Source organism: Malus domestica, chromosome 05, assembly GCF_042453785.1.
Source record: "Malus domestica chromosome 05, GDT2T_hap1".
NCBI lineage: Eukaryota > Viridiplantae > Streptophyta > Magnoliopsida > Rosales > Rosaceae > Malus > Malus domestica.
In genome coordinates this window covers 19,793,103-19,812,380 of record NC_091665.1, presented here as the reverse complement: position 1 = coordinate 19,812,380, position 19,278 = coordinate 19,793,103, and the positions used below count along the sequence as shown (strand labels likewise).

Sequence of the window (19,278 nt, the reverse complement as noted above, 5' to 3'; positions counted from 1 at the left end):
TGCACCAAAAAAAGATGTGGCGTCTCTGTAGTTCGAATCACTATTTGACACGTATTAAATTTATCACAACAAAGTTAAGAAAATATAAGTTAAAAAAAAAGGATTTCTTAGAGCAACCTCCTAGGTTCCAAACTCAGGAGTCAACTTTCACGTATATGCATTCGATACACGTATCAGCTCTGGAAGAGGGAAAGGGTCACCACTACTGAGGATCTCCCTCCCTAATCTTAGATAGGTTGTATGACGGTTTTCCATGATTCATTGATGTGCTTACACAATGGGATGACAATTTCTCATTTAGAATCTGTAAAAACAAAATTTTGATCAAATCACACATCACAATATACTAGGCCTTCTAATTCTTTAAAAGTTTTATCTAAAAATTCACGATATAACTAGGAAGACGTTTCAAATACCACACATGGGTTAAACATTCGAGATTATGCAGGATTATACACAAAGGACCATTTTTGGCTCTCTTTTTTGCCCTATGTCTCCTATCCTTACAAGGTCTTCCTCCACAAGCAAGTTTTTTTGGAAAACTTCATTTATTCTAGTGTGGATGGCAGGAATTATTCAGTCACATAGTTTGGGCTCCTAGAATATGGCGACCTTGAGGCTTTCTATTTGATTGTATCAAAAGGCCCAACGAATTGGGATTTTCTATTGGGTCAAGTCATTTCGGGACAAGCGGATCCCAAACACGTGTCATTCAATGATTGGGATCACAAAGATGTCACACTCATGTTGAGTGCAGAAGATTTGATACACCAAAACCTTTTTTTTTTCTACAGGGTAGCACTCTCCCATCATATATCCTCTTGCCTTAATAGTAGTGAAGGTCAAGATTTGATCTTTAGTCCGTTATTCTAAAAGGTCTTTTGGTGTCTAAGATGGGAATAAATTGGATAACTAGTTCAATTGGATCTTGAATGGAAGAGTGATGTCGACTTTCAAACTTTGTCACAGTTGAAGGTATAAGAGAGATTTTGACCCCGAAACAAAAAATGAAATTGGGAGTAGTTATGATGAAAACTTCTCTATTCTTATCCTACCATTTTTGTCGAGTTTGAAGGGAGAAGTTTTCTTCAAGTTCTTCTACCTTTTTAAGATGCATCAAACTACACAGTTATCCCCATTCAAAACCTAGACACCAAATGACCTATAAGAATATTAGCTCGTCTAAAAGTTGTTGTGTATGAAGTAATTATGTTCATAAACACTTGAAATGCACGAAAACAAAGTAAAAAAAAAAAAAAGGAAATATTAAAAGTGCTTTTATAATTCAAAAATATTGTGATTGAATTCGGTTAGGAGATATGATTAAATCGCATTGAGTTACATTGGATTAGAGAGGATAACATTAATTCAATGTTTTATTTGGTGCAACACAATGGAGTCTAGGGCGTTTGATTGTCAACAGGCAAATTTAGTCATTTCAAAAGCAGTTCCAGACAAACTAATCAATTCTAAGATTAACAAAAGTTAATGGCCTCTGACCAGAAGTTAAACCAAAATTACAAATTGCAAGCAGGAAGCCCATGGTCAAGTGGCCCTCCATAAAGAAAGCACTTTGTCATACAACTATGTAATATGAAACTTGGGAGTAGTTATCTATGAAATGAAACTGGCCTTCAAATGAGCTCGCTTCCTTTAGTTGGGCCGTAAGGTTGTATGTCTTTATGTCGATTGATGAACAAATATACATGGGTTTTCTTTTAAGAGGTAAGGTCCAAAAGCACACAAGTAATGCTTTTCTGTAGTGCCCCAATTGGCAAGTGAGAAATATTAGATTGTGCATTCGACATAGGCATCATTTTTCGAGAGCTTATACAACCAACGTGAGACTTATATCTCAGATTAAGAGCATCTATTTATGTATTTGAGATACTTTATATTCATTTCAAAGGCATTCTTAGACATGCCATAACATATGTAATCTAAATTTTATTAGAGTCAAAGCAACTAACTCTAGCATTCCCCGTCTAATAGTTAATGTTGAAATCAAATTCGCACACCGCTGTGAAGGGTAAAGATGCATAAATTTGTTTATCTGCAAAATAGTAAACAACCATAAGTAACCAAAAATCGGGGGTTTGTGCAAAGGCACTTTGATAGTCAAGTTAGTAAGCAATATTATGAGATTCAAGCAGTAAGCAAGAGAATAAGTATGTGATAATTGCGTTACCAGAGATGAACTTTAGAAGATGTATTTATACCAGTCGAGGTGAAGACCTTTTAGGATAGGAAATCCATATTAAACCGAGAGTATCCCAAAGGATATCTAGAAAAGTAGATATTGATCATTTTGGAAGTGTGATTACTTACGATGTAAACCAATCCTTAGATTGTAAGGACTCCAAGAATATAAGAAACATGCTTATTGTTTACTGGATTAGGTTTCTGTATCTTGCAAAACAAGTATGGTCAATCTCAGCGAAGTCGTCGGACTTCACCCATTGCTTCGGAAGAGGATGATGGTGGCATTAGTCCGTTTATTTAGCTCCATGTAAAGCTATTGAGTTCATGATCGAACTTCTAAGATATTTGTATTCTGACCCACCTTACTCCAACCTTAAAAAATTATGATCCCGTAACTAATATTATAAGTGTTTCTTTTCTTTCTAATTTTAAAGGGGAATAAAATTTGGGAATCTATCTATCCTTCCTCCCATCACCCAAATTATTCCAAGGTCACCTCAAATCAATGCCCGGTAGAGCAGGCAATCTTTATGCATGCACACGATTGCCCAATAAATGACTTTGTAGGGATAATGATGCCAACAATAAAGAATGACTCAAAGTCTCCCCCAAGTAGTGAGAGAGAGATAGAGAGAGAGTATCAACACTTAATTTGCATACATTATTGGGGCATTGCATTGCGGTGCGTTGCGTTGGTACACACCACCATAAATTCGACTCCATTTATTTTCTCCAACCAGAAAGGGGAAGAAGGTTCCCTTGCCGACACTGCCTTAGATTTTATTTTATTTTATTATAATGATTTATTTATTTTTCTGAGTAAATCTTATCGCACGTACCCATTTATTACATCTTGTTGAAGGGCTCAACTTGTCAACCAAATTGAGGACACCTCCCTAAAATCTGCTCTACTGCAGGCTCAAATTCCATATTAAATCAAGGGTTGTGATATCCACACACTTCATTTTACTTTTTGCACACCTTTTTAATTTACGGCCGTCAGATCGGATGAATTGAAGAAGATCAACGGACAAAAATTATCAAGGGTGTGTAAGAAGTAAAATGGAATGTGTGGATAGCACACCCCTTAAAACAATGTCATTCAGAGTGTGAGAGACCCGAGCAAATATGTCAAGATTTTTTTATTTTTTTATTTTGTTTATAAAATGTTTCTCTTGCAGACAGTGGTGAAGCCAAGAATAGTCGGGAGGAGGGGCGGAATTTAAAACCGTAAAAGGTCCCAAAAAAATTGTAGACAATCAAATCCTTTTAGATAGTAGGCAATATTAATGTCTTTCATAATTAAGGTTAAAGGTTCTAAAAGACGCTAGGTTTAGGCCGGCGACGAACTGAAGCCTAATGCCTAGACAGATTTGAGTAAATTTATTTATATATCATCTAACGCCTAGGCGGGAACCTAGACATATTTGAGTAAATTTATTATGTATATATCATATACATAAGTGTCTTACACCTTAAAAAATTATACTTGTATTGAATTAAGGTTGTTATTTAACATATAACATTCAAAATTATCAAAATTTTTATTTTAATAATTTAGTGAATATGATAGTATGAGAAAAGTACACTTCTTACAGTGAGTTACTATTTTTTATAAAACTCTAAACTCTAGATTAATAAAATTAATGCTCTGAAATCTTTTGTTAATATAAAAAATAATTATAAAAAAATAAGAAAACAATTAGAAGTGGCTTGCAGCTGTATTTTCATTGGTAGCCACAACAAAAATGAAACTGTGCGTTTCAACTTAAATAGCTGGCCCCCTTCTTCTTCCTCGCGAATCATTTGAACCGCCACTTCTGCAATGCAGCTCCGGCTCGCACCAGAAATGCCCTTATTTCGTCTTATTTCTTCGCTATAGGCAAATAGTACTTGGGATTTAAAAATAAAAATGAAGGCCTACGCACAACGGATGATGTACAGCAGCAGAGGAACCAGCGGGTGTTTGCAGGTTTTCCGACTAATTAGAGGGGCGGCTACCCGCTTCTGGGCTTCTTTTCCGACGAAAGGAGGGGCCCCTCCTTGCTCCTCTGTAGCTTCGCCCATGCTTACAGACGCTGTGGTTAGAAGATGAGATTACGAGACAGAAGCTTAGGCCAAAGCGATAGGAGAAGACCTAGGAAGACTTGAAAATAGACTCTAATTAAAGACTTGGACTACTTGGATTACTATTCATATAGCTGACCCTACTTAGTAGGATAAGGCTCTGTTGTTATTGTTGTTCATCAAAGTTCCTGTTTTAACCTTTTTTTTTGCCCTTATATTTTGCTAAATTGGCACTTGTGAATTTGGTAGTTGTACACTTGAGCGTCGAAGATTAGCTGATGATATATACCAAAACTTCGGGAATTATAGATAGTCTACGTGACAGTAGTTTCATATTTTAAGTTATTGAGAAATGATCAAGGTGCATGTCTTTTTTAGCTTCCCTATAGCATTTTATTCCTCTTTCAAGTATGGAAATATTTCACAATGCGATACTATGCTTCACTCTAATTCACAGTAAAAAAGATTTGAACTAGGAGTGCAAAAAGACAGGTACAATTTTTTTTTTTACCAACTAGTGTATCTCAAATATTCAAATATGGATGTAAAGTGCTCTATTCGAAAAATTATGAGCCACATTTGCCTACAAGTCAATTCTCGTTATCTCTAAGATTTATTTGGTAGATGGCTTCTCCTAATGTATTGAGGAACTCACGAAATTCTCACTCTTTTGACAGGTTGAGGATCTTGAAAACCCTTATATTGGAGGTCGAAGTTTATGTCATATTTTATGCATGTCTCAAGTAATCAGATCAAAGAATTTAATTATTATGTTTTAAATAAGTGGTAGATTTTTTTTTGGTAATGACCACGAATTGTCCCCTCACCCAAAGAATGAGACTAATTTTCGCTCGAGGTTTGACTTGCCTTTGGCCACAAAGTGCTCTCAGCTGGTTTCGAACTCTTGCTAGAAAGGCACTAGGGAATCTGCCAACTGAAGGTGGCAATTTGCCAATCACACCACACCTTGTTGTTTAAATAAGTGGTAGATTGTCTCAATGAATTGGACATTCATTTTCAATGCATTACATCTAAAATTCAAACCCCCTTTCTTCCTTAATTTAGATCGTTTATAATAAAAACAAAGTTTATGACCGGTGCTATCATCTTAAAAGTCCGAAATTAATAAACCCTAACTCCATAAGGAGATAATCCAAGTGGCTTGGAAGTCAAATTTGCCTGTTTTACGCACCAATTTCATTGCTTGTTTTACAGCCTTTCTCAGCACGTGGTTGTTGGAACGGGAATCGAAATTCCATTTCCTTGATATAATATTCAGTGTTGAATGTACTTTCTTGAGAATGGTAGTTTAGCAAATTGGAGTTTGAAAATCCCATTTTTCAAGTCAAATTTAGTAATTAAACAGTATTAGTGACATCCTAGGAAAGGAGAAGGAAACATATAAGCTTGTATTAAAAAATGATTAGGCATATAACACTTAGCGGAAAACAATCATACTTATACATTCCGATGCAGGTTTGATTGTCATCGATTTTCTTTCCTCTTAACTAAGGCCATATCCAATGATGGAGAGCTAAATGTAGCCCTTGGATATGTTTCAACCTGTTAAAAAAATTAATATTTTAAAATTTTATTAAAGTTAAAATTTTCATCTCCAACCATGCAGAGCTATATTTTATTCCCTCTCATGTTTTATTATTTTTTTTTAGCCAAACGTAGTCCATACCGGAGCTATACGTTGCTTGCCTTGGTACCAAGCTTAAGTTGATTCTTTTAGCCCGATTTCTTTTAGCGCTTTGGTTGAAGACTAATTTTGTCAATTTTATGACTAAATCTAGCCTATAACTCTTGGTTGGAGATGACCTAACAATTTAACCCATTAACACATATGTTTTTTTTTAAAAAAAAAATTGATTAGATTCCGTTCCCTATTATAAAAATATTTGGAGACAAATATTTAATTCTAAGGAACAAAGTTATATAATCCTAAGTTTTACCAAACTCAGTAGAACCCTACTTCCCAGTCCCCAGACAGCTTAGACCAGCCATAAAATGTTTTGACTCACAAACTAGTGGATCTCCCCCTTGTGAATTAATTTAAGGGAGTTTTAACGAAACAGTTCCGGTACTGTTCATTTTAACGAAAAATAACATTTTTACTTTAAAAAGTCACTCCTGATACTATTCACTTACAACAACTTTTTGTCATTTTGTTTAAAACTCAAAGTTTTCAAGCTATTTTCATTAATTTTCGTTTAATTTAACACCACCCTTAATATAATAAGCATTAAACCCTAAGCTTGAACAATGAACTAGATGGTGTGAGTTCGTAGTGTTGAAGAATATTTTATGTAAGAAAATACTACGCTTCTTATAGGATATGATTCATTTTTACAAATAAATTAAAGTTTGATATGTACAATTTTTTTTGTTTTGAAATTTTAGTGAGTCATTTTTGCGTATGTATTGGATTATGATTTGCATGAGTCAAGAAGACTCTCCTGTTATATATCCTCGTTTACCTCTTGAAGTCTTAGACTGATGTCGGCCGAAAGATTGAGTTATTTTAAGAGACGTTTAATCAAGAAAAATAATTAGACAATTGGCATTTCACGAATTAAAGTTATTAGTTATTGTTAGTATCCCCAAAGTTTCTGTTTTGAACTTTTTAAAATTGTTTGAGTTAGTGTACTTTTGATTTGGCGTGTCAGTTTTAGATACTATGACATTACCTAAGAGTATGAAAATAACACTTAGAAATTTACATACAACGAAAATACCTCGGAATTTGGTTGAGAGACGTGGAAACTTTGCACACGGGTTTTAGAGGTTTTAGGAAGTTTTGATATTTGTTTTAAGCCAATTTATACAATTGTATTCATCATCTTTATTCATATTATCAATCAAAGTTTAAAGATTTTCTTTACAATTTTTGTGGATTCTGGATACTCTTGAATTTTCGACTCATCTATCATAAATTTCGTTACATCATAGACCTTCGTGGATTCGAACCCAAAAAGAAATATGTATATAAATAAGGGAAAAACATTGAATTTGATGAAAAACCATAACATCTCTGGTTTGTTGGTATCTTAATTTGGATAACCATAGAGCCACAACTAACTTAGTTGGATGGTCCCAATCAATTAGTTAATTAAGCACATAGCTTAATTGTGACCCATAAATAATAGAGCAAGTTTTTCAAAGTAAATCTGCATTTCAAACATAAGAGAAGGAAAGGGACAATTAATAGGATGGCTAAATGTTTGGTGCCAGCTACCTATTGGAGATTATTGATGGTACTGCTACAATTATCCCTTAAATTATAGTAACTCAATTAGAAATTAATTCAAATGCAAGAAAGTATACGTCACACAAAATATTGGTAGAATTTGTATTGCTATTAGCTTCCTAATAAACAGTTTCAATTGATCAATATACAAAGCTTCAAAAGAATTCCTGGTTTGCACCAAATGTAAACAAATAAATAAAAATCAAGAATATTATTTGGTACTAAACGCGGTCGCAATTGTTGTAGCGTCCTTCTTGCTTGTATCCCCTTACACTGGTTGTTGTTGTTTAGACGTTTTGCTAGTTGTTTGCCTCTTAGTGGGCTCTCGTTGTAATTTTGGTTTTTGTCTTGGTAATAGAATTCCAGTTCTCCCAAAAAAAAAAAAAAAAAAAAAACTAGGGTAGAATTGGAATGCACCAATATTTTTTGGTAAGTAAATTTGGATATGAGTCCAAATTGGGATGATGCCCAAATAGATGAGATGAATCATATGCTGCTAAAATAGAGGGAATTCCAATTGCCAAAAAGGAGTGAACTCAAGGCTCAAGGTACTTGTCCCATATGTTGGTTTTATTTTGTGGTTTGTAATACACACCTCTAGTTAAAAAAGCTATTACAAAACCACACGTGTCCTTGTGATTCAAATATGTTGTGAGTTGCCACTTAGTATTACAGTTTATTGATATTTTTCTTTAATTGTAATTAAGAGGTCTTAGGTTCGATTCTCGCTAAAAACGAATTTTAACCATATTATTGCTAACCAATTGTGAGGCTAAGTCCACCCCCTCCCCTCTTAGTGTAAATACTATCATTTGTTCAAAAAAAAAAATGTTGTGAGTTTTACGTTTGGGATTAGTCCAGGTGGTGAGAGTGAATGAGAAAATAAGTCAAGATTCGATTAGTCAGATTTTTTATTCATTCAATTATAACAAAAGAAAATATTCAGGTTTTTCAACTACGCATACAAAGAAACACACTTTTATAGGGTGCATGAAATACATGTATAATTTCAATGAAACGTTTTAGGGTTACCTACATTTTACACTTTTTAAGTTTTGAACGATTTTCAAAATGAGTCACGAGCTTTTAATTTTCTCATATTGCACTATAAAGTTTTGAAAATTTTTATGACGTCTACCAGTTTTACTATTTAATCATTCATTAAATTGATAACCTGACGTTATTAGTCTTTAACCTGTCATATCTTTCTCCACCTCTCTACTAACTCAATCATATGAATAAGTGCAACACTCAAAAGTTGCTACTTGTTCTAGACATAGAACAAAGGTAAAAACCAACCGGGTAAATAGGCATATTGACGTTGATGCATGTCATATGTATTTTTATAATGTGTGGAGCCTATCCTATAAAAGGCTACTCCTCCTCCGCTATGCCAACGAACCAAACATAACAAAACAAAAACAAAAAGACTCATTTCTCTCGTCTCATCAATTGCCACACTTTGACCATTAAGAAACATCATGATGCGGTGGATCCTTCAACCTCAAGTGGGGCAACTTTGCTATCAAGCAAGCAATTGAAGGAAGTGATCACACCCATTTTTTTTGGAACTAGATTCTTTCCTGCACTCAGGATGGAGATCCTCATGAGCAGCCCATCCTGACCGTTCAAACTTGATCCAATGACTGCAATTATTATAACTTTTAGAAGGGCCCCTGTTTGGAGCCGTTGGATCAAATTTCAACGGTCCGGATGAGTTGTTCAGGAGAGGATCCAATTCCCATTTTTTTCATGCATATTTCTCAGTTCTAAGTACTACGGTCTAGTGATTTTTTTCTTCACTTATAAGTGAAAATGTCTTAGGTTCGGTTTTCACCAAATGCGAATTTGAATCACATTATTGCTAGGCCATTGTGAGGCTTAACCCACTTCCTTACTGTAGATAATATCGTTTATTAAAAATAAAAAAAAAGTTGCAAAATCCATTAAATTTTTATTGCAAAATCTTAATTGTTGATTTTTTTGAATCACTCAATAATACGTATCATAGAAGAAAAATAAATATTTTTGGCCTTTCAATCAAATGAAAATCCAGAAACAAAATTACTTTGAAAGAGAAAAAGGGGCGAAAATCATTTTCCAAAATTAAACCAGAAAGACAATCTCTTTAAACCAAAAAAAAAAAAAAGAAAAAAAGACAGTGCCTGCAAAGGGAAAATTAATACAGAAAGGGAAAGTGAGGAGGTTATCACATGGGGGGGGGTTAAGGACTTTGCTTCACCCCAGTGAGAGTGCCTTGCTGTAATCACATTCTAGCAAGCATTGCAGCAAACGATGCAAACCCAACTGCCTTCCTAACTCTCAGTCTCAGTGTTTGTTTAATTTGGTGGGCTTGGATCAGACCGACGGTCAATGCATGGTTTAAAAACTCATATTCCCCATTAAAGTTGCAGAGACCCCCACACCAGTTGGAGCCTTGTTCAATCTTCATCACTTGGGGGCAGGGCCGCAGGGGGAAGAACCCCCAACAAAAACCCTAGATGCTGTCAAGCACCATTGAAATCAATAGATGAAGCCATCCATGGAGATAATATCGCATCATCATCATCGTCGATTATATACATTTATGTGTCTGTCTGTTTCATGTAATAAGAAAATCGAAAAAATCTCGTTCTGTGCATGCGTGTGTTTATCTCCTCGTACCCATTAGTATTTTTGCCAAATGACCTCGCTGCTACAGAGAATACCAAAAAGAAGTTGGAAGGAATATAGCCATAAAACAACAAATTCCAAAGCTTTTAAATTGCAGAATTTATGTAGAAACTGGAGAAAGAAAAGGAAGGATGGTGATTCCTATATATTCATGAACATTAAATACTTGATGGGCACTGACAAAGTGCCAGAAAATACAACTAGAGACCCATATCTTGGTTACACCAGTTAATGATAAAGAAATGAAAATTCAATTCATACCCCCTGAAAAACATCTGTTTTCCTTTTACCTTAGGAACAACTTCTGCATCCATCACACAACCACAAAGATCAACACACCCAAAAACAGTAAACACTATCGAACTAACGGGATTAAGCTTCAAACTCCATGCCAGAAACGGGCAATCTCCTTATATCGCCGCTCCTGGATTTGACGAAAGATAATTAGTGGAATTATCCCAGGTTAATGGTTCTGCTGTACCCAAGCTTCGCCACCTTCCCTCATGCACCGAAGGTAAACTAAAACTTAACCTCCCTTTTGCTCTATCCCCACCCGGAAAAATCGAGCTCCAACACCTTTGTTGGATTCTGCACTGAGAGTATAAAGATTCATTCAGGCCCAAGTGAACCCTCTGAATAATTATGCTCTATTTACAGATTAAGAGGCATTAGACCAAGGTCCAAAAACGTGACGCAACTCCTACTTTGTAAACTTCTAAGGTGTTAGCTGATTTAAACTCGCTACCAGTATAAACAATTGCCCTAATTAACTGCACCCCCTTCTTATTAGACTTCCATCTTCCAGGTCAGGCTATCAACATTTGCATTATGCTCTTTCTCCAGCGCAGCAACTTTGGCCCGATGTGCTGCTACTGCAATCCCACCACCCCTTCCCCTTTCATCATGAGGAAGCTCGCACGCTTCACTGATTGTCCCCGATCTCAAGTCAGCTGGGGGGATGAAGCAATCCATTGACAAGCCTGGAACATTAAATGCAACCTCCTCGATGGTCCAAGCTTCTTCCATCTTTGTTTTGGTATGGCTCATTGCCATTTCACCGAACCTGAAAAGGGTTACCACGGAACGCCCTGAATGTGCAATCATGATTCCTTCAACAGGCCTGTAATCATCCAGGAATGAATTGATTGTGGTTTCCCAGTAAACGGCATCACCACCATTGGATTGGATGCGAGTCAGATGCGAATCCTCTATATGAACAAGAAGCCCTGTTTTCTGGCTGAAGTAACCAAACAACACATGCCTTATGATCTCCGCAGGGCCTTCACTCCTGGCCTTCAGAGTCTGAGGATCAGCACAAAGCTTGAGGATGAAGCAATCCTCACCATTGATCCTCCTCTCTCCTATACATCTTGCATTGGTAAACATACTAGCCGTAGATCTTGGATCTAGACCCTGAAAAATAAAAAAAAAGAATCCAAAAACAATTATGAGCAACCTGGATGACTAATTTTATGGACAACAGAAAGAAGCACCAATAAGCACACAAAACTTCACCTGAAGTGCCCGACGCAAGGGTCTCACAGGTCCCTTCGCAGTATGAGCACCAAGCCACGGCGTGTGCCTCCAGACAAGCTTCCCATTGCAGCCAGCATGAACCTTGCTTCCCCCCACCGCAAGCTCCACGTACCACATGTCCGGATTCATCTGCCAGAGAACAAACCCACCCGACTCGGCACATCTAGAAGCATTTCTGGTCTTCATCACCTTAGTAGCCGTTTCAAACTCAGAAGCTACCATCCTAACCTTTCCCATCGCATAAGCATTTTTTATCGAGTTCTGCAGTTTCTGTCCACCAGAAGCCGCTGTGTACTGCTGCAGTATATACTGGGCAGAGGAAGTTTCCTGCAAAGATATCACACATAAAAACCAACCCAACATCTACAATCTCAAATCAAATTTAGCGTAATTTTTCGCAAACAAATCTGAATCTGAAGTGCAATCTAAAGAAAAATCTTCTACAATAAAATTACTAGCTGCCATGATCTGTTGAGGATGGTGAGAAAATGTCAAAACAAAGGTACGATTCAAAATACAAATTTTGTCAGTATCTGGAAAATGAGAAAATACTTCAACCAGACAGTTCATCCCATCGGACTGCCGAGCTCAAACTTTCAGCAACATGTAACGGCTGCTTAATATTCCTTTGGCTCTGATTTTCTCACTTAACTTTCTCGCTTGCCAAACAGCAAGGGACCGAGATTGAAGAAAGTAACTAAAAAAACAATCACCAACGTCTACATCACAGTTGAGAATTTGGAGAAAACCCAATTTTAAAAAAAGATTAAACAAATAAGGGCTCTGGATGCAAATCGTAACCATCCAATCATGTTCTTCAAATATACGCAAAACATGGAGAAATAAAATAATCAGTGGAAATCTATACCGTAAGAAGCAAATCATACCCATTGCAAAGAACGAACCAAACATTTTTTTTTGGGAGAAAAAGGCAAAAAGAATCCAACCATTTTTGTAAAGTAAATCCAAAACCCAAAACCCAACTCTTATAATCTTTGTCGCAGGCGAAATTTATCAAAATTCAAAACACCACCACCGCAGTCCGCAGCAAAATCAAAATGCATGAAATCAATTTTATTTCGTAAAATCAAATGCAACCCCAAACTTTTTTTGTTGTCATTTTGCAGTTGCCATCTCAGAAGAAACAAAGTTCAGAAAAAAATGGCCCAAGGCTAGAGAGAGAGAGACTGACGATGGGAGTGTCCTTGATGCTGAGATGGGGGAAAGGGTCGGAGGTGCTGACGTGGAGGGGAGCGAGAGGAGCGCCCATGACTCCAAGCAGCAGCCTCAGATCAGACCTCTTGTTGTTGTTATGCGCGACGGAGCTAACGGAGGGAGTCCGCGAAAGTTGCCCTCGCATCCACTGGCCCAAACCCGACCCGACCCGCTTCGAATCCCCAAGTTCCCCACCGTCCGGATCCGGACCCTCCATCACCGGCCTCAGACTCCCGGATCTCCCAATCAACGCGTCCGGCTGGGCCACCAGCTGGCCGCCGTGCCCATTTCCGTGATGGTTCCGCTTCTTCCTCCGGAGCAGACCAGTCATGGGCGACCCGGACCGGGCCGGGCTGCTGGCCCGCGACCGCGACGGGCTGAGACCCCGAACCACCTCGTCCTTGAGAGCAGAGAAGAAGCCTTGTTTCTTCTCCATTTTTGGGTTTCTGAAAGTCGTGATTCCTCCTGCCCCGGTTTTTCCTCGACACGAGAAAGTCGAGCGGCGGGTGGGTTTTTGTGGAATCAGAGGAAATGGGTTGGGAGGAGTGAGCAGAGAGAACGAAGAGGGCTAGAGAGAGTGGAGAGAGTGGAGAGTGCTGGGGGTTGTTGAAGAAGGAGAAGAGTGAGAGTAGTAGCGAGAGGGAGACTGGTTCTTCATTTCATTTCATAGAGAGAGAGAGAGAGAGAGAGGAGAGAAGGAAAAGTGGGCAATTGAAGCTTTCGCGAGCAAAACGTTTTCAGGAGTGTGACATTTGGTGGGACTGTGGGAAGGACCCACAGTGATTTTATTATGTTTTCTTAATTTTTAATTAGGGGAAAAAGAGTTCCTTTTCCACCTTTATTAATTGTGACATTTTCTCAATTTGTAAACTACCGGATTGGCCCCCCTCAACTGATAAAAGGGCAACAATAAATTTTCTTTTCTTATCTTGCAAATTTGTAAATGTAAAATTATGTGATGGATGCGGCCATTTGTGAAATACGTATTATTATTATAAATATTTTGTTAGACTGCTAATATATGAGAAGTTTTATTTGAACTTGTATATAGTTCTCTTTTTAAATTAATGTTGAACTTTAAATGTGAACTATTTTTTTATTCAGTTGCATAATTACTATCAAGTACAATATGAAATTAACAGTAAAATTAAAATTTGTCAATAAATCTACACTCCATAATTAAATCCTATTATCATGCAATGTTTATGTTCATTTTGGATAAAACCCTAATAGCTCTCGTAGAGAAAAACAAACTTTTAGGATGTCTAATCTTATGACGATATGAAAGGGGTTTCCTAGCAGATGGGAACATAGCGAGGGTGCTTATAAGTACTAAGCTTATTTATACTATACACAAGATTAAGAGATACAAAAAATGCAGATGATATTCAAGGCCATTCTTCTATACTAATCAAGCCTGAGGGCCTTGTCTGCAGATCGCTTCCTGGTGCAGCATCTGAGGTAGTTTTACACTGACACCAACTTAACAGAGACCCTTTACGACATTCCGGTGGTAAATCTTGGGCAACATCACACGGTAAATTGTAAGCCTTTCAACAACCTTTGTACAAAATAACAAATGTACAGAATAACAAAGCAAAAAGCAATTCAATTTTCATAAATTTCATCATAAATGTGAAATACTTTTACAAATAAAATACAAATCAAAATGTGGGAGAATTCCATCTCTTTAGAGCAAGTCCACCGGAGCCAACATTGCCCAACACCCAGTCCAAATATCAAGCTAAGGGTCAGTCCATTTACTTCAGCCTACAAAGTTGCCTAGCACCCAGCCCATTTTTGACAGACCTAAGAGCCGGCCTATTTGGCTGGCGCATGCATGGCACTCATGCGTGGCCGCGAGTAGGGGACAAGGGGGCAGGCCCTGTCAGCCCACTTGTGCTTCAGATGCAGTCAGCGACGTGGCATGCTCAGAGCCGTTGGATTTCAAACAACTAGTTTTTCTAGACCGTTGGATTTCCAAATGTAAAAAAAATTTAAATTTTACTTTTAAATTGGACTATCCAATCACAGATCAACGGTCCACGTTTTTCCCTCAAAAAAAAAAAAAAAGGGCCCAATGGTCAGATTTATGACCATTGGCCACGTGGCAGATCCTTGGCTCTTGGATTTGAATATTTTTTAAATCCAACGGTCCAGATTAATTAACTATATTAAAATTAATTAAAAATTATAAAAAAATACAGTAAAATTTTAAAAAAGTTATTTTTTTTTTATAAATAACTAATCCTCATCTTCCACCTTTCACCACATTTCAATATTTTCTACATTTTCTACACTTTCTATACTATCTACATTTCAATATTTTCTACACGGGTAATGAGATGGATAAGCGAGAAATGTGGAGTAAAATTACGAAAGCGTTTTGCGATGGAAAAGACGCCAGAACTAGTCAAGGTCGTTGGAAAAAACTCAACGCATCCTTTACTTGTTGGAAAAACGCCATCTCTCATGCTTTCGGTAACCTGCGTAGTGGGACAAGTTTAGCGGATCAAGTGACAATATTTTTATTTATTTAATTTCGTATGTAATTTTTATGTTATTTCTTATGTAATGTTTATATGCATTCCACCCGCATCAAAATTTTAATTTATTTAATTTCTTATGTAATTTTTATTTAATTTCTTATGTCATTTTTATGTAATTTATATGCATTCCACCTGCATCAATATTTTACTTTATTTATTTGTGTTACACCCGCATTTTTTAACACTATCTTATCCCACATTTTTATAGACACTACAAGCTCAAGCATTCTACAATTCAAAGAACCAGAGCAAATCATTCAACAAATGGGAATGTTGGGAAATTGTCAAAGATTGCCCTAAATACAAAATTGTGGCAACCGGTCCAGAAGTTGTCATGCACGGCATGGGTCTACATAGTTCGCCAGAATCAGACACGGCCGAACAAGAAGCCGACACATTTCAAGACACGGAAGGGACGCCTGAACAAGTGCCCGAGACCCAACCGACTCATCAGTCCCTCAGGCCACAAGGTAAAAAGGCATCAAAGAAAAAAGGTAGTTGTTCCAAAAATGACTACACTAAATATATGGAGGAACTTGCTCGCCAAGGTGAACTGACCATAGCACGGGAAAAGGCTAGAGATGAGGAAAAAACTGCTACAATGGGAGCATTAATAGTAGCTACTGAGGCCCGTGATGTGGCGGTTGAGAGACAAAGAGAAATAGTTAATCGAGAGAACGAGTTGGTTAGACAAGCACTTCATCGAGAAAATGAAATGCTTAGAGAAGAAAGGATGACTCAAGCAGATCGTGACACTATGAGTAAGTCTCTAGTAGGACTATCTCCGAATTCAAAATATTTTTGGACATCGGCAAAAAGAGATGTCGTGCAAAGGAGGCGTGCAAGAGATGCGGAAACAAGTCAAGGGGGTTCACAAATCATAGCAACTAAGATCCTAGCACCACATATCCTAGCTCCAAGAGACTTTGTATAATTTTTATGTAATTTCTTATTTTTTTTAGAATTTTATTTAATTTCTTATGTAATTTTTATGTTTTTTCTTTTTTTTCTTTTGAACTTTATTTAATTTCTTATGTTATTTCTTATTTATTTTTAGAACTTTATTTATTTTTATTTAATTTATTATGTCACAGCCCGTCCCGAGAAACATTTGTCGTTAATGTGAAAAGACTAGTTTACCCTTGGATGTTAAAATGTGTGGTGTGTGATTTATTTTGAATTGGATTAATTAAGTTTTTCCTAAGTTTTTGGAACCGCTTAGGAACTAAGAAACTTTGGTTGTGATTGGTTTGTTGGCTAGTTTTGGACCACACATCGCTCCTCCATCCTCTCTCTTCCTCCCCATGCTCTCTCTCTCTCACACACTCTCTCTCTCTCTCTCTCTCTCTCTCTCTCTCTTTGAACTCGTACAGACTCACACAATCAAACCCAAAACAACATGGATCGAAGGTTCTAAGGTCTCCAGTGTGTTTCTAGGATCCTTACGAGTCGAGTGGTACCCATCTTCAGCAAGGAAACCTTCGAGAAACCTTAGTTTGAAAGGGAATTGTGGGTGTACAGTACACCAAACCAGTTCGTGGAGGTTTCAAGCTGTTCTAAGGTTCAAAAGGTAATCTCCTAGTCCTCTCAATTGTTTTGGCATAAATTGGAACGATTTTGGACGTCAGAAACCCCCGAAAAATGGACTTTCGACTTGGGTACTATTCATCAACTTTTAAACCCTTGAGTTTTTGTGAATTTTAGGACCATAGTGAGCTCAAGGAGGTACTCATGATGCTCGGAGTGCATCGTTGGTAGGATTTGAGTCACAGGAAGCTCGAAAACGGAGTTTTGCAGAGGTCGCCAGAGTTCAAGGACTTCTCCGACGTGATTTCACGTGACTTGAGGCGTGAAAGAGGTATAACATGATTCTCTACCTCATAAACTTCATTTTGGTGGAAATTGCATGAAAAATAGTGAAGAAATGAGCAAGATTAAATAGTTTGAAAAATTGCCCAGTTTTCGGCGCCAGCGATGGTTGCCGGAGCTGGAGGTAGGAGATGAAGGAATATTCCGTCAAGTATGATTGAATATTCTCACGCCGTTAGTTAGATTTAACGGTAACAATTAGAAGTTAATGGAATATTCCTGATGGCGTTAACTGACGCCGTCAGTGTGCCTGGCACATGGCCACGCGGGGGGGGGGGGGGGGGCGTCTGGCCGTGCCATTGTCGGCGCGTGAGGCTTCCAAAATTTTTTCTAAAAATATGGGGATGATCCTGAGGTTGTTTAGGTCATTGTGGTATATTCATATACCCATTTTGAGCTTTGTATGAGAAGTTATTAGCTAGTTTTGCCTATGTGCTTTAAAATAACGTTTTTATAGTTAATTCACATATAGGTGAGACTTATCATGAGGACGAGCGTATCCACGGGCGACTCGGGGGTTACGACCCGTCGACATACCAGTGAGTGGGCTTTTGTTTTCAGTATATATTTATATACTTGATATGTTTCCCAAAAATGCATTTTTTAAAGGAAAGTATGCTTTGAAATAATATGCCAAATGCTTTTATATTCTGAATACGCATTTCATGGTTGCATATATATATATATATATATGTGTGTGTGTGTGTGTGTGTGTGTGGTGCTGTGGAAGCACATGTAAGTTTAGGTAAGTTATGTTTGGTTATGTGAATCATCGATGATGTGATATGTGATTGAATGATGTTGAGCTCATAAAACTGCACCTAGGGTGATTGTGATTTAGCCAAAGATATGAAGTACATGCCTATTTATTTATGTCACCTCCCGCACTATATGTTCATATTGGATCCAACTTAAGTGCACAGTCTTGTTGTACATACCTTAATTATGGTTCTGACTCGTAGGTGACTAGCGATTTATCGCCCGGCTATTATGAGAGAGTAAAATTGACCATAACTATATTACACCCAATCTTGTCGTACAGACCTTTTTAGTGGTTCCGACTTATGTGCAGTATATTGCCGTATAGGTCATTGTAGTGACTCCGGCTAGATTGACATTAGAGCTATGAATTCAGCCGTACATACTACCACAGGGGTTCCGGCTAACATATCATATTTTTTATGAATTTATTCTTACCTGAATTGCTTACTCTGTTATATATTGGCATGGCATATATTTGAATATGATTATGTGAAGCATGAATCGAATTGATATGATTTCATATATATATATATATATATATATATATATATATATATATATATATAAATTATGTATATGCTTATATTCTGATTCTGGGAAAAATTATACATGTTTTATAGCGAGGGGTTAGATATGTTGATAAAGAAAATGATTTTGTAAAACATTTGTTTTTACCCACTCACGTTTTCTGTTTTGCGTCCCACCAGGTTTTAAGTAAGCTTGCTGTTGGTGGCTTGAGGACGTTGGCGGTTCTGACCTATCTAAATAATAGTAGGACATTCCTGGTACTGTATAATTAGTACTTGTCATACTGGACTGCACCTAGACTTGATATGCTCTGCTTAGGAGTGTTTACTGTTGTAACTAACTCCTATCACTTCCTGTTTAGTAGTGCACTCTAGTAATTTGGTTTTTAATTATTCGTATAATTATTATCTTTATTGCTTCCGCACTGTGCACATGGCCACGTCACTCCCACGTGACGACCAACATGCCTTGATCTCGGTCAGGGTGTGTCATATTATGCAATTTAATGTAATTATTTATTTATTTTTGTACTTTATTTAAACACATGAAATAAGATTACATAAACTCACCAAATAAACTTAAAAACAAAACACACTACATTGAATTACATAAACTTAAAAAAAA

General features: G+C 37.1%; 1 protein-coding gene across 1 annotated transcript; it reads right to left on the bottom strand.

Annotated features, from left to right (window-relative positions):
* Positions 1-10,311: 10,311 nt before the first annotated feature.
* On the bottom strand, positions 10,312-13,703 carry LOC103436419 (uncharacterized). The gene is made up of 3 exons (XM_008374845.4): positions 12,924-13,703; positions 11,711-12,058; positions 10,312-11,608 (listed from the first exon to the last, which is right to left on the bottom strand). The coding sequence occupies exons 1-3, from the start codon at positions 13,380-13,382 to the stop codon at positions 10,982-10,984; spliced, it is 1,434 nt and encodes a 477-aa protein (XP_008373067.3). The 5' UTR covers positions 13,383-13,703; the 3' UTR covers positions 10,312-10,981.
* Between the last annotated feature and the right edge of the window lie 5,575 nt (positions 13,704-19,278).

Bases quoted from the DNA above. Each gene is read 5' to 3' on its own strand.
- LOC103436419 (XM_008374845.4), bottom strand. From the start codon at position 13,382: ATGGAGAAGAAACAAGGCTTCTTCTCTGCTCTCAAGGACGAGGTGGTT. The intron at 12,059-12,923 runs GTCAGTCTCTCT...ATATCTTTGCAG, and splicing joins GCATCAAGGACACTCCCATC to GAAACTTCCTCTGCCCAGTA. The intron at 11,609-11,710 runs GTGAAGTTTTGT...TTTATTTTTCAG, and splicing joins CCTTGCGTCGGGCACTTCAG to GGTCTAGATCCAAGATCTAC.